The 14,954-nt window shown below is 33.4% G+C and overlaps 3 protein-coding genes across 4 annotated transcripts in view; 1 reads left to right on the top strand and 2 right to left on the bottom strand.

Annotated features, from left to right (window-relative positions):
• Positions 1 to 6,314, top strand: part of LOC131594360 (GDSL esterase/lipase At1g29660-like) — a 10,199-nt gene extending 3,885 nt beyond the window's left edge. Inside the window, exons 1-5 of one of the 2 annotated variants that reach the window (XM_058866466.1) lie at positions 4,442 to 4,490; positions 4,714 to 4,841; positions 4,961 to 5,206; positions 5,291 to 5,531; positions 5,825 to 6,314. In XM_058866466.1, coding sequence (XP_058722449.1) covers positions 4,457 to 4,490; positions 4,714 to 4,841; positions 4,961 to 5,206; positions 5,291 to 5,531; positions 5,825 to 6,060 — 885 coding nt within the window. In that variant the 5' untranslated portion in view covers positions 4,442 to 4,456 and the 3' untranslated portion in view covers positions 6,061 to 6,314. Of the gene's footprint in view, positions 1 to 4,441; positions 4,491 to 4,713; positions 4,842 to 4,960; positions 5,207 to 5,290; positions 5,532 to 5,824 lie in introns of those variants that run through there. The other variant, XM_058866467.1, reaches the window with a different exon arrangement.
• A 1,865-nt stretch (positions 6,315 to 8,179) lies between these two features.
• Positions 8,180 to 9,145, bottom strand: LOC131595131 (F-box/kelch-repeat protein At3g23880-like). The gene has a single exon (XM_058867414.1). It carries the CDS (start codon positions 9,143 to 9,145, stop codon positions 8,180 to 8,182), a length of 966 nt encoding a protein of 321 aa, XP_058723397.1.
• Positions 9,146 to 10,479: 1,334 nt separating this feature from the next.
• On the bottom strand, positions 10,480 to 13,323 carry LOC131594359 (cell division control protein 6 homolog B-like). The gene is made up of 13 exons (XM_058866465.1): positions 13,096 to 13,323; positions 12,912 to 13,012; positions 12,690 to 12,796; positions 12,526 to 12,585; positions 12,295 to 12,368; positions 12,163 to 12,213; positions 11,961 to 12,010; positions 11,689 to 11,821; positions 11,382 to 11,471; positions 11,193 to 11,255; positions 11,012 to 11,107; positions 10,833 to 10,922; positions 10,480 to 10,733 (listed from the first exon to the last, which is right to left on the bottom strand). Exons 1-13 carry the CDS (start codon positions 13,216 to 13,218, stop codon positions 10,716 to 10,718), a joined length of 1,056 nt encoding a protein of 351 aa, XP_058722448.1. The 5' UTR covers positions 13,219 to 13,323; the 3' UTR covers positions 10,480 to 10,715.
• Positions 13,324 to 14,954: the final 1,631 nt, after the last annotated feature.

Below are 14,954 nucleotides of genomic sequence, written 5' to 3'. Positions count from 1 at the left end.
TCTTAAAAGCAATTTCTGCTTCATTGAAAACTACATCTCGACTGGTGATACACCTCCTGTTACCTGGCTCTAGGAACCATAGCCTATAAGCTTTGACTCCTTCAGGGTATCCCATGAACATGCATTTCAAAGCTCTAGGTTCGACCTTGTCTTGCCTAATGTGAGCATAGGTTACACAGCCAAATACTCTCAGTTTATCGAGATCTGGTGGATGTGCCGCCCAAACTTCTTCATGTGTCTTCATATCTAACATTGTCGAAGGTCATCTATTTATCAGATATGTTGTTGCCGAAACAGCCTCAGCCCAGATCACCTTCTTTAACCCCGCACTAGTCAACATGCATCTGACTCTCTCCAAAATAGTTCGATTAAACCTTTCAACCAAACCATTTTGCTGTGGAGTACCTGCAGTAGTTTTGTGCCTTGCAATACCAGAGGCAGCACAAAAACTGTCGAATGCCTCATTGCAAAATTCAAGGCCATTGTCGGTTCTCAACCTCTTGACCTTCTTGCCAGTCTGATTTTCAACTAGAGACTTCCAACTTTTGAAATTCTCAAAAGTTTCATCCTTAGTCTTCTGGATGAATACCCATAATTTTATGGAATAATCATCTACTATGGATAGAAAATACCTTGCTCCTGAATGTGACGGACACCTTGCAGGCCCTAAAAGATCAGCATTGATGTAGTCAAGGGATTCATGTGTTATTTGTTTGCCTTTGTAGAACTTCACTCTGCAAGATTTTCCAAGTACACAGGGTTCACAAAACTTCAGCTTTTCGACTTTGTCTCCACCAAGCAGATTTTGTTTCCCTAATTCGACCAGACCCCTTTCACTGACATGGCATAATCTCATGTTTCAGATTTCTGTCTTCGACAAAGGTTTCGTGGATACAACATTTGTCGAACAACTTACAACTTCAGCCTCAAGGGTATACAAGCCTTGTTTCTTCACGCCTCTCAAGACTTCCTTCGACCCCTTCATGACTCTTAAGATACTTTTCTCTCCTTTGAAAACATATCCTTTCTTGTCGAATTCACCAAGAGAAAGCAAATTTCTCTTCAAGTCAGGAACATACCTGACTTCAGTCAACAATCTTATTGACTCATCATGGAGCTTGAATCTCACAAATCCAACACCTGCAATCTTGCAAGCCTTGTTGTTTCCCAGCAATACTGATCCACCATCTTGATCACATAATTCCTCAAAGAAGTCTTTGTTTGGAGTCATGTGCCAAGTGCAACCTGAATCCATAATCCACTCCTTCTTAGAGTCACTGCTTGAAACCACAAGAACATCAGATGATTCGAAATCATCTTGAACAAAGGCAGCGTTGCCATTATCCTTACCTCCATGATATTTTAGGCGTTCAGGGCACACCTTTCTTGTGTGACCCTCCTTCTTATAATGATAGCATCGAACTCCAGATGCTTCGCCACTATAAGACTTCGATTGGCTTTTGCCCTTCTTCTTGTCGAACTTACCATCCTTTCGTAAAAGTTTTCCTTTAACGGCCAAAACTCCGCCAACAGTCGAAGGTTTATGCTCCTTTTGTTCGTTCAAGTCCTTAGAATACAGGGCTGCTTGAACTTCTCCAAAGGTCCATGGACTCCCTTCCATACAGGAGAGTTTCTTTGAAGTGAGCATGTGATCGAGGCAAATAACACGCTAGTAACAGCGCTTGATCTTCATCATCGATCTTCACATCAATATTTTCAAGATCAAGAATCAGCTTGTTGAACATATCCAACTGCTCAGCCCACACTTTGTCTTCAATCATCTTGAATGAATACAAAGCCTGCTTCTGTTAGAGTCGATTTACCAGCGATTTGGTCATATACAAACTTTCAAGTTTCACCCATAACCCCTGATGCCTTCGTCTCCTTTGATACCTGCCGGAGAACCTTATCACCAAGGCTTAACAAAATTGCGTTGTGTGCTTTCTCGATCATATTCATCTTCTCCGCTGCCGTCAATTCTGCATTCATGGCTTGCCTCTCCCTTCAACGCTTCCAAACAACCCTGCTGAACCTGTAGGGCTTTCATCTTCAAGCGCCACAGACCGAAATCATTCACTCCGGTGAACTTTTCAATCTCATACTTTGTTGAAGGCATCTTCTCCATGCTCACCGCACCAATTTGTTGTGAAAAACGATACCAATAACAAAGTATAAAAGGAAATTAGGGAGGAGAAGAAGAACACAATAATTGGTTATAACTGCTATTCTTTTACTTTCGCTTACAACAAGATTACAAGTTTACAAGAATAACAAATAACCTCTCTCACCCTAAATTAGGATTTGCAGCTTGGCAATGATGAGAGACTAGTATGCTATTTATAATAAAACCTAACATACTAACTAATGGGCTTTTTCAACAGGGCCCATTACACAAGCCAACTAAATAAAAAGCTAACTTAACAAATTAGGGTTTTTAAACACTAAAACCTAATTTAACATGCTAACAACCCTAACATCTTCGACATCTGCATACTCGACCCATCTTCGACTACAACATGCACACTTCGACACCAGCATGTGATCAACCTTCGACTTGATGCTTAACTCTGTCAAACTGTCGAACCAAGAAGCTACCGTTCGACCATACTAGAGTTCGATCCAATATCTCACATTAACAAATGTAGTTGAGTTTCAGGTTGCTTGTCGCACGTTCTGATTACCAAAGTTATTATGGAAAAATATCATACTAAAATATCATTACATTTTTCTTTCATCACTACTTTTATATTTCTCTCACTCTTTTTTAGCAATTTTAGGTTACCCGCAGATAAAATTTACACATCTTGCGCACCTTTTAGCTGTGGTAATTTCATTAATATAAGCTATCCTTATGAAGGATGTGAAATTACCACAGTTAAAAGGTGCACAAGATGTGTACATTTCATCTGCGGTAACATGAAAGCGGCTTAAGAAGAATGGGAAAAATATAAAAGTGTTAGTGATTAAAGAAAAATGTAATGATATTTGAGAATGATGTTTCTCCATTATGACTTTGGTAATTATAAGGTGCAACAAACATCCTGAAATTAAACTACATTTGTTAATGTACCGGAAGAAATAGGATGATTTAAGTTACTCAAATATTGAAAAGAATGCGGTTGTCCAAGTCATATTCTTTTATATTTATAAAAATAATGACACTTAAATTATTCATCCTAAAATTTAAAATTCACATAGTTTGAAAGATGACTTATCAAAAAGAGTGAGACATGGAGAAAAATTGAGAAAGAAGAAACGGTAAGTTATAGGTATTGCATTGGTCTCAAAAAATAAGTGAAAGAATGTTAACATGTTGATAGAACGTAGAGAACAGAAGTGATAAAAGTAACTTACTGGGTAGATCCTTGCGTGGCCGCTATGAGCAATAGTTTGTGGTGTTTTCTAGTATATTGAGAGGGGAGTTTGAACAGATTTCTTCTATTTTTTTGTTGCCAACCTTATGCCTAGTTAGTTGTTTATTTATATTATCATTTTGTGTTAGTAAGCCATGCATTATCTTCTGTTTTGTTGCTTGCCTAATTTGAGAAATGAATAATAAGCCAACTTTAGCATCAGTTTTCTAACTCATTGCATTATTTTCCGAGGGATACCATATGTTAAAATTCTAAAAGTAAAATTTAGTACACATTTTATTGGTTTGTATTAATTTGACTTTTGTTTTTTAAAAATATTTTTCAAGGTTTCCCTTTTGTTTTATAAAAAATATTTTTCTTTTGTATATTGAAAACTAGTTAAATTGGGAAATCAGAGTGGTGCATGACTATCTCTATAGATTGCTAAACTCGTAGAAATCACAATTGGGATATGGATGCAACAAGTAAGGGGAGAAGTGAAATACACTTTGTGCTCCGACAATATTTTTCATCATAAAAAAGGGAGAGTATGTAAGTGCATGTGTAACACCTCATTTTCTCATCGTTATATTAAATAATGAATAAGAGTAATTAAAAGCTCAAACAACGTCAAATGGGATGCTACATGATAAACATCATACAAACTGCTCATATATTTAAACAAAGATACATAACACATTAGTTCGGAGGAACTGACACCAAAATCGCCATTTGTTCAAACTTTAACTTTATAATGCAACGAAATTAATTCATGCGTAGTGGAAGAGCGTAAAATTATGAGCTAGTGAACAAATGAATAGGTCATATCACCTATTATTTTATTTTTAATTAGATTTTTTATATTTTTATTTATTATGTGATGTCTACGTGCTTATCTTATTCATCTGAATTCTTGAACTCGTCGTAACTCTAGAACATTAACTTCCTTGATTTTAAGGAGAGTTTTTTGTATTGGAGTTCCTTTTGTAGAGTTAAGAAAGTTAAAAGAGGAAAAGAAGGAGTTATTTGGCTAGCTATTATTTGGAGTATTTGGTTGCATAGGAATTATGTTGTGTTTAACGATACATCTTGAAATTCTAGAGATGTGGTGTGGAATTGTAAAGCTCTTATTTGGAGGTGGTCTTTTATCGGGAAAATTACTCATCCCAATTGTAATTTCTACGAGTTTAGCAATAACCCATTGTAAATAAATAAAAGAAAATATTTTAACAAGTGATATATATATATATATATATATATATATATATATATATATATATATATATATATATTTATTTATTTAAGTTTTTTTGAATATTATGATTTTTTTATTGAACAAGTTAACATTATAATTTTGTAGGCGAGCTACTTGGATTTGAGAAAAAGATTCCACCTTTTGCAAATACCACTGGTTATGACATTCTGAAAGGTGTTAACTATGCATCTAGTTCGGGTGGAATTCTTTACGAGACTGGCAAAAAAACAGCGGTATTTATTATAAATTTGAATAAGATAATATATTTGGAGATTAACTTTGTTCCATCAAGATATATAAAAGTCAGATTAATAATGAATACCACTAAAATAGTGTTACACAATCTTTGCAGATTAATAATATCTACTTGGGATTACAATTACAAAATCACAAAATTACAGTGTCCAGAATTGTTGCCGAGCTTGGCGGTTTGGCACAAGCCAAAGATCATCTCTCAAAGTGCTTGTATTATGTTTATATGGGCACCAACGATTACGCACTAAATTATTTCCAACCACAACACTATTCAACAAGTAAACAGTATAACCCTACCGAATATGCTCAACTTCTTATTGACCAATTATCCAATTATCTACAGGTATATACTAAAATTTACTTCAAGTCGAATATTTATCAACTATAATTTGATTACTTATAATAAATTGGTATTTTTGGTGGACAGGTTTTGCATAACAATTATGCAAGAAAACTTGTGCTAGTCGGGTTGGATAAAATAGGTTGCTCACCACTTGCCATTTCTGATGAAGGGAAACCTATTGGATCATGTGTTGAAGAACAGAATGATGCTGCATTAATATATAGTCAGAAGCTTAAATCTCTTGTGGAAGACTTCAATTCCCTAGTTCTTTATTCCAAAACTATCTTCATAAATACCACGGCTTTAGTCCCTGACAGCTCCGTTGGTAAACATTTCAAATAATTTCATTTCATATTTTATTATGGAAAATGCTAACCAGTGCCTTCAGGGTAATGGTTAAAACTTTAAAATAATAAATTTTATCTCGGTAATCTGTGTATTTAATATCTTGAAAATTGAAATATTAAATTTTCTATAAAATATTTTCTTTTTTTGGAATGTTTAACCTTGCCCTTAGGGTACTGGTTAGCAAGACCCTTTTAATATTAATAATGAAAACGTCTATGATTTAAGTTCTTAAATATTGTAAATTAATGCATATGATTTTTTGTGGTTTAGGTTTTACTGTTACAGATAGAGCTTGCTGTTCCTTAAAAGCTAATGGATTCTGTTTTCCTGACTCAATACCATGCACTAATAGAAATGAATACGTTTGGTTTGATGGAATTCATCCCACAGAAGCTGTGAACAACTTTGTTGCATTAGCTGCGTACAACAGTGCTGATACTCCAGATGTGACTTATCCGTTGGATATCAGCCAACTTGCTGAGTACGTTACTGGAAAGGGGACTTAGTCAGAATGGTATCTTTAAAAAAGCTATGTTTGTTTGCATGAAATAAAGATAATTTTAAATTATCATGTGTTAGTAATAAGTTGTCGTTTTTCTTTTCGGTCAATAAGCAATTATATTGCATAAGAATGTCCTAGTCCTTAATGTTGTCTTGATGACTTGGTTTCGTGGTTTGGTTTGATGTTGGAATTATTTCCCTTTTATTGTAATATGGGTATTATGTTTAATGGATATGAGTCTCTTCTCTTTGTGTTCAAGTATTTCTTCTAGTTTATTTGGAAAGATAATAAAAATTAAAAAAATACCATTAATATAATCTTATTTTTATTATATTTGCTTTCATTTTTATTTTTCTTATAAAATATAAAAATTTAAAACAATTCTTTATTTTAAATACTAATTTGTAATTACAAAAATTACAAAATGAAAAAAAGAAAACACCACTAAAAATAGTAAATTTAGAGAGGGTAATAATAATTCACCACTAATCTAATAAAATTCCGTCACAAATCCTATTAATGACAAATTTTGTGAGGACTCAATTCGTAGCGAATTTACATGTCATAAAATAATTTGTGGCGGAATTTTGATTCATCACAAATTGAGAAGAAAATCATCACAAAATAAATAGTTTTGTCACTAACAATTGACCAAAAATAAAATATTTACTCTCAAAATTCCGTCATTGATTAATGATGTGTATAATTTCCCTCACTAATTAGTGATTGATTATAGTTCTCCCACCAATTAGTTACATATTTCAATTCCCTCAATAATTAGTGATGATTTCAAAATCCCTCACTAGTTTAATTGTTTATTAAAAAAATATATGATTTTCTTGACCAAAACTTATAATATAAATATGATTTTCTCAAACCAGACATAATTCCTCCGTGGCAAACTAACTTTCTATACAATATACAACTCATCTTCTCATTTATCTAGAATTGTGTGTCATCTCTATATACATATAAAAATAGCAAAAAGATGAAAATAATACATAATACATATTAACTTAATGACTTAGTTTTGAAGATATAGCACAAAGATAAAAATAATACATAAAAGGAATACAAACTAACTTAATGACTTAGTTTTGAAGATATAATAAAAATATTGTAAAATTATAATAATACTTAAAAAATTAATAAAAGATAAATAGTGATATGAAACATGACACTGGATCTGGATTCACTGACGTTGTAGCGCCAACTACAGAGTGACTTTCAAATTCTTTGGACCATTAGATTAATCTGAAGCTTCACATTATGCCACATGTCTTTAATTAATTTTTAACAAACTGAAACTTAAAGTAACACACCATTGCACAGCACTGCATTTCCCATGTCTGCGTTTTGTCACTGTTTTTCTTCCTCAAACCAAAAGACCACCATCCTCATTCTGACTATCTTGTGTTGACTCTGAACACCACAATCAGTCTAAAGATAATAGTTGTCTCCTTTTATCGCCCATGATTATGGCCATCAAGGCCACAGTGAATTTGGTGAATACAAAAAATAATTTCATTTGGAATTATCAAATAGAAAAAGTAAATCACCATCTGGATAAACAATCGAGCACCATTCCTTTAAACTATTTAAATTCTAAAAATATCATGATCATTTGAACTTCGAATTGGTTTCGATTAGCCCGTAAGTTTGAGCACCGCTTAGAATTTGAGCACCGCTAACTGTAAACTCAAATGGGAATAACTTTCTATTCCCTAAAAAAATGATGAAAAATAATTGGAAATAAGGGGAAGAATTATAGTTTCCATCATACTATATATACAGAAAAGGAGAGAAATGGTGATGAACGAATAACCATTCACAAGAGGTAGTGGTGCTGTAGCCTGTAGGTAGTGCTCCTTTTGGCTTGGATGATGGCGGGCGTAGGCGAGAATGAAGATGGAAATGCTTTTCTCTTTTTGAATGTCCATTTTTTTCATGTTTAAAAAAAAAAAAAGACACATAGCACAACATGAAGCTTTAGATTAAACAAATGGTCCACATTGATTGAAAGTTACTCTAACGTTGCCGCGCAAACGTTAGAGAATCCGTATCCCATGACACTATAGATTGAAAACCTTTTAGAAACCATGCCAGAATCAATAAAATTAGTTTTAAAGTGTGTATGCCAGAATCGAATTAGATGGAGGATCTAACAAGTGAGTAACATTGAACAATTTAGTCCAAGAGTCTCGAATTCCATACTCCTTCATGACCCAAACATCATGATCCGAAATTATGCTTAACCAATCCCTCAACACACTCAAACCCAAATATATAGGTTCTCTTTGTTGTCGAGGAGGCAAAATCTTTCGATAAGACTCGTTGACTAAATCAAAAGAAACAATCGAGCGTTGACAGGTCATCCAATTAACTGTACTGCTTACATATTTTCCATATCTTCCCTGTGGATAATCAGGGAGAGTACCAAAATCTGAAGGGAAAGGTTGAATGGTTCTCCAAGAATCAGTCTTGAAAGTATAAACCATTGCTCTAGTTGTGTGTTCAATGAGGCATTTGTAAAGAACAAGCAGTTTGTAATCATGAGAAACATGATCATAGCCGAAGCCATATGTCATACGAAGCCGAAGGCGATAGAGCTCAGCTGGGTTTTCAAAATGGGGCAATTCCTTAAATTTTCTAATAGAAGGATTCCACAGTACAACGAAACGTTTATAATCCGGGGAGATGCGATAATTGGCAACACAGAGAATTCTGTCACAAGAGCCAACAAGGTGATGGGAGTAGCGTTCAGAAATAACATTGAGGGGAAACTGGAATCGAGTGAGGTTATAGTTTGTATCTGTGAAAACGGATTGAAGGGAGTAAGAATTTAAAATAAACCTGTGCGAGGGACTGTCGTAGCTTACACGGAGGAGGCGGCGCGTGGTGGACAAGTTAAGGTGCTTTTTAGCAAATTTTGGATCGGAGATGAGTGACTTCCATGATTTGGAGACGCATCGGAATTGAAGAAGGGACTTCACCGATAACCTAGCTAGTATTTCTGAAATCACATCAAAAGGAAGTTCGGCGGAAGAGAAGATGTTAGGATTTGTTCTTTTGAGTTTGTGAGATCTCATGTTTCTCGATTAGAATTTGCCGTAAATAAACCAACATATATATATACACTGCCTCACTGCTTGTACTTGATAAGGATTGCAAGACTCCCGCTACCAATCTTATTTTAATTTATAAAATCACTAAAAAGTAGGACTGAAATTTATTGATAGGACACGTATTTAAAACCACCTTTCATTACTAATTTTAAAAATAATTATAACCCAATTTAACTTGGGTTAAATATACAAAACCCCATGTAATATAGGTGAAATTCGCTTTTTTTCTGTAAAATTTTTTTTTTCGAACAGCCCCTTGAAGTATAAAAATACTATGTCTTTTGCCCCCTAAGTGTAAAATTTACTCCCTGTAATATTTTTTTGTTTGATTTGCCCCCCAGATTTGGTGTTTAAATTACACGCTTAGGGGGTAATCCAAACAAAAAAATATTACATGGGGAAAACAAAAAAAAATATATTATCAGGGGGGTAAAGCAAATTTCGCCAATATTACAGGGGTGGAAAGTAGTATTAACTAATTTAACTTCCACTGTTAATTCAAAAACAATCTCACAATTATCCATTAATAATTATTATTAATTGAATTTAATTCACATACACACCGACAATTAAATTTTATTAATTTAAAAAAGCTAAAAAAAATAAATTAATAATAATAATAATAATAATAATAATAATAATAATAATAATAATAATAATAATAATAATAATACTCTATTTAAGTTGTTATTTGTATGGAATGTTCTATCAAAGGGGCATCAGAGCTCTTCCGTTAAAAGGTTATTTGACTTGCTGATAGAGGCAAATACAAAATCGTGCATGTATTATTAAAGAGAATGCCAAAATTTGGATAAAGTACATTCACAATTACAAGAGATGGAACGACTCTTTTTTTGAATCCCTACCTAAATTTAGTCGAAGAAGGGGAAGGAGAAGGAGTCTTCAACCCGCAACGCTAGAGGAGGATTTATTCAATCACATACTTTGAAGTAAATTAACACATGAAGGTAATAATGATTGGAGAAATATTAGTGTTAAGTTAACGAGTCATAATATGAGTAATGAGCATATTGTCAATATAAATTCATAGATTGATTTAGAAATGAGATTATTTTTTATATGGGAGAAATGAGATTATTAAAACATAAAACAATTAACGTATATATTTAAGTGTATTTAAGTTAGAGTTTTGTTTTGTATTCCTCTTCATTATTCAATGAATTCCAGATTTTTGTGTCCAAGGAACACCTGTTAACAAGAATATAATCTAATAAGAATCAACCATATTGAAGTGTTAAATTACTGCATTGGATTGAATATTTGCAATGAATCTAGAAAACTCATATTTGAGGCTGGTACAGTATGAGAAAAGAATCACTTTATTAATGTGAAATCTTAATGTTTATAATTAATGATTATTGCTATATTATTCTCTAAAATAAATAAATAAAATTCCTCTAAAATCTCTTGCTTCTGAAACTGTTGCAACCACCAGTAAGCAGGAAATTCCTCTAAAATCTCTTGCTTCTAAAATTGCTGCAACCACTAGTAAGGAGGATCATTGAAGACAATTTCAAAAAAAGCGGATCCCCTGTTTGACGAATATATCAGTGGCAAAGAAACATTGATACTATCAACTCAAGCACAATAATCTTAGGGGGTTTAAAAACCAAGTGATGAAAGATTATACCTGCAATGCAAAAGTAATATCTCCTTCGTCTAATTTGGGTGTCACTCTTCTCAATTTATCATCTCGGGATTGTCCTAGTTTTATAAGGCCCTGTAGTAATAATTTATGAAACATCATTAACTGATCATCTAGTGGCAAAAACTATATCAAGAAATTCATAATCAAATCAATTTAAATACCTGGTCATTTAACACTCTGCACATGTTTGAAAATTCCATAATTCCAGCTGGGGGAATTAGTGATGATTTGCATATCGCCGCATAAGATTTATATAACTGTATCATTATTACAGTTTTAGTAACCAATATAACAGTTAAAATGAGTCCATCTATGAACAGTCTCAGAGCTGATAAAGCATACCTCACCAAGGATTGAGTCTTTCTTGGCTCCTCGGAAATGTTTCATGGTAGAGCAGAGTATAATCTGCAAACAAATAAAAAAAAATCATCTTAGAAAGTAAGTTACATAAAATAGAGAGCTGCATGTATGTTTCAACAATCTACATTCGACTTGTTCCATGTTTGTTTAGCAGGGATGCAATTACTTTACCTGTTGATGATGTGGCAGAGATTGTATTGTATCCACCACCGGTGATCTATATGTTTTGGACAAGGCAAGAGCCATATGATCAATCCTTACCTGCAATGAATTAAAAATATTAGGCCTATTATTTGCTACAAAAAGGGAGATAATAGCCATGTAAATTAGAAACATAGAAACATGACAAATGCAAATTTGTACTCATTGATCACTGAGTTTTATCCTTGAACTGTTGTCAATTTGGAATTAGTGCAAATCAATGCAGGGGAATGTGGCCAATCATAGCAAAACTAGAAACAAATCAACAAGAACTTACCATATCAAGTTCTTGTTTTTTCACAACATCCAGTGCTGTAGGAAGATTTTGTTCCGAGGATGATTTCTCTTCTAAGGCATTCAAATTGGAAGCATAATCTCTAATTTCTGCTTCTAACATCTCAATTGCACTCCTGAAAAAACAATCAAAAACATTCATTTCCGGAGGATGCAAAGTTTAAGCACTCAGCTTATATGCAATAGAGAGGATTTCAAATATAGGGGCAATGATTATTCAATAAACAGTAAATAATAAGGACATAAAAGACAGACCTGCATATGGAAAGAGCATTCCGCATATCTCCAGAAGCTGCGGCGACTTTCTGCAATTGTCGGAGTGCTAATTAGACTCTAAGAATATTATTTAATGATGAGATAGAATATCCCTTTCTTGTGCTCCTTATAGTAACATTAGATTATTAATCAAAATATATTATGACTTTGAAGTAATTTGGACAGTGGTTTATGTACTTACTCTAGCACATAGTTCTAATGCTTGTGGTTGGAAGACAGTGTAAGGAAGTTCCTGATTGCAAGACAAAAAACTATTAATAAAATATTCTTGTAGTTATATTTCAAGGAGAAAACGGCACAATTGTAAACTTACATTTAGTCTTTCTTTAAGAATTCTAAGGATCTGATCTTTTGTGTATGCTCGAAAAGTTACAACAGTAGGCTTGCCTGAAACAGAAAAATAGAATAATTAAAAAGAGATCAATATACAATTACAAATGAAGAGGGCAGCTTAAATCTTGAGGTCATTTGATACATGATACTATACTATTTGAAAAAAGAAGTGAAAATCCTTCATATGACAGACTTGATTTACTTTACTCACAATTTAATGCAGTAAGCCTTGGAAGAAATCGATCTGCTAGGTCAATTGCATTAGCTACACCTGTAAAAACAAGCACAATTATTCATGATCATTAACAGATCAAACTGTTTCACAATCAAAGGGTATGAACAAGATTAAAAACACTTTTTGTTTCACAAATTTACCTATCAGTATACATCTGGAAAACGGGAAAGTGGTAAGCATGAAAAGATCATGGAGCACAGCTCTGTCTTTGGTTATTAGATAATCTAATTCATCTGCTACAATCAATCTGTTACAATGGTGGCTTATTGTTAGCATCCAAATTACAGAAACAACTAACATGTGTTCATTAAAGAAATAATATATTGTTTAAATCAAAGTCGTGTCAAGAATATGTTTCTTACATCATGTTCTTTGTACGCGATTCATGAGAATACATATTCCGAAGTTGCTGCAAGGCTGTGCCTGAACCCTTCTTCCCCAGAGTTTTGTGCAATCCAAGTATCTACCATATCATCAAATTGGTCAGTCAACTAAGTAATGCATGCAACATTCAATAAAATATGTTTAAACATTCCAATTTCTCACCTTTGCAAAAATATCAGATGTGTTTGACAGTGATGTACAATTTACAGATAAAACATCCGGCATCGGCAATCCTGCCTGAAAACAAAATTGTATTAACAGAAGAAACAAAAATACAATAAGCATTTCAATTTAAAAGATCTACTAGGAGTGTATTTCTTCTTCCAATTACACTAGACGGTATACTATCATCTAGTTCAAACTAATTCATGCGTAGTCATTTGTTCAAACTTTCACAATAACCAAAGCCATCCCTTAACAATTAATCAAGTCACTCACAAATATAACCAAACCGAGACTTGCATTGATATAAAACGGTCAAGTCAAAACCTCAAACAAATTCACTAATGCCAATTCAAATAAACCAAAACTAACCTTTCACCAGTTAAGCTACTTATTGTAATAGAATATCAAAGAACTTTATAAATGAAATGACAATTTTATAAATTCAGTATTGTAAATAATGTTTACTAAAAATTGAGGGAGAAGTTTCATATTATAGAATTGAAAAATATTTTTATAAAACAAAAGGAAAACCTTGAAAAGGTGCCTTATTCTAGTTTACTTCATGTAGTGGGTTATAATCTATGCATGTAGTGATTGTTGTGAGAAAACTTGTCATAATAGTTGTTAAACAAGCAATTCCAGACAAAAGAGGGAGAGAGGTGAATTGTGATATGTGTTTTCTTTTCTTTTACTGGATTATTATCAATTTCAATGAAATTTCCTTTTATTGTAGATATTATTGGTGTTGTTGATGATGTTGGTTACACTCAATGTTAAAATGAATGAAAAAACCAAAAGTCAACATGCTTTTGCAAGATTTGAGGTATGAATGTTTATCTATTATATTTAGGGTTTCGATAATCTTTAATGCTTTGTGTTTGTTGTGATCACTAACCGAATCCATTTTAAACTGAAGCGACAACACATTGAACTGTACACTCTAAGAAGGATACGCAATTGATTTCTTCGACCACAGACAAAAATTTAATGATTCCTCGAAATCCGCTGTTATTCTGCTGAAATTTGCTAAAGTGAAGAAGGAATGTTCACTGCAAATAATAATTCAAACATTATTATCCAATACACTATACTATTGTATATTATTGTGTGTTAATATTTTTTTCTCTATGTAGGCAAATATAAACTAGTTGTGACAAACACATACGAAGTTATTACAAAGGCTATAAACGTGAAAGAAGTAGTGGATAGTTCTTGGCGCATGATTTACAAGAAGCTTTGGGTCCACTAAAGTCCCTAGTAAAATCTTATTTTTTGGGTGGAAGTTGCTCATTAATAGACTTCTGACAAAGATGAATTTGGCAAGACGGGGTATTTTACGGTGTGCTCATGACCTTGTGTGACCTCTTTGTCTCATGGATAATGAAGATATAGAGCATCTTTTTGGTGGTTGTCCCATTGTCAAACGGTGGTGGAACAACCTTTGTATTTGGCTTCGGGTGGACTTGATCGATTTTGACGGAACCATTGTGGACCGTTTGCAAGCTTTGGAGGTATGTTGTAGTAATAAGTTTAATGTTAGTTTAGGTTGGTATTTTGGCTTGTCTTTTTGTTGGGTGATTTGGTTATGTAGGAATTCTATCCTTTTTGAGGGGGGGGGGGGGGGGGGGGATTTTGAATCATTTTGATAGTACCGGGATGATTAAATTGTTATCTTGAGAATGGTTGGTCGTAGGAAAGAGGGGGTTAGTCGAATTTGTTTGGTCGGATTGGAATCAATTCCCGGGTCTTTGTTTTTTATTAGGGTGGGAGTTTGTAACAACTTTGTTTTCATGTTTTGGTTGTAATGGGTTATGCACCCCTTGTGCATCTTATTAATGCATCCTTTTCTTATAAAT

This window comes from Vicia villosa, linkage group LG4 (assembly GCF_029867415.1).
Source record: "Vicia villosa cultivar HV-30 ecotype Madison, WI linkage group LG4, Vvil1.0, whole genome shotgun sequence".
Classification (NCBI taxonomy): domain Eukaryota; kingdom Viridiplantae; phylum Streptophyta; class Magnoliopsida; order Fabales; family Fabaceae; genus Vicia; species Vicia villosa.
This window is presented reverse-complemented; position numbering and strand designations above follow the sequence as displayed.

Excerpts from the sequence above, each read along its gene's own strand:
- LOC131595131 (XM_058867414.1), bottom strand. The coding sequence starts at position 9,145 with ATGAGATCTCACAAACTCAAAAGAACAAATCCTAACATCTTCTCTTCC.
- LOC131594359 (XM_058866465.1), bottom strand. The coding sequence starts at position 13,218 with ATGCTTATTGTATTTTTGTTTCTTCTGTTAATACAATTTTGTTTTCAG. Across the intron at positions 13,013-13,095 it reads CATCTGATATTTTTGCAAAG|ATACTTGGATTGCACAAAAC; the intron begins GTGAGAAATTGG and ends ATGATATGGTAG. Across the intron at positions 10,923-11,011 it reads GCAGAGTGTTAAATGACCAG|GGCCTTATAAAACTAGGACA; the intron begins GTATTTAAATTG and ends TTATTACTACAG.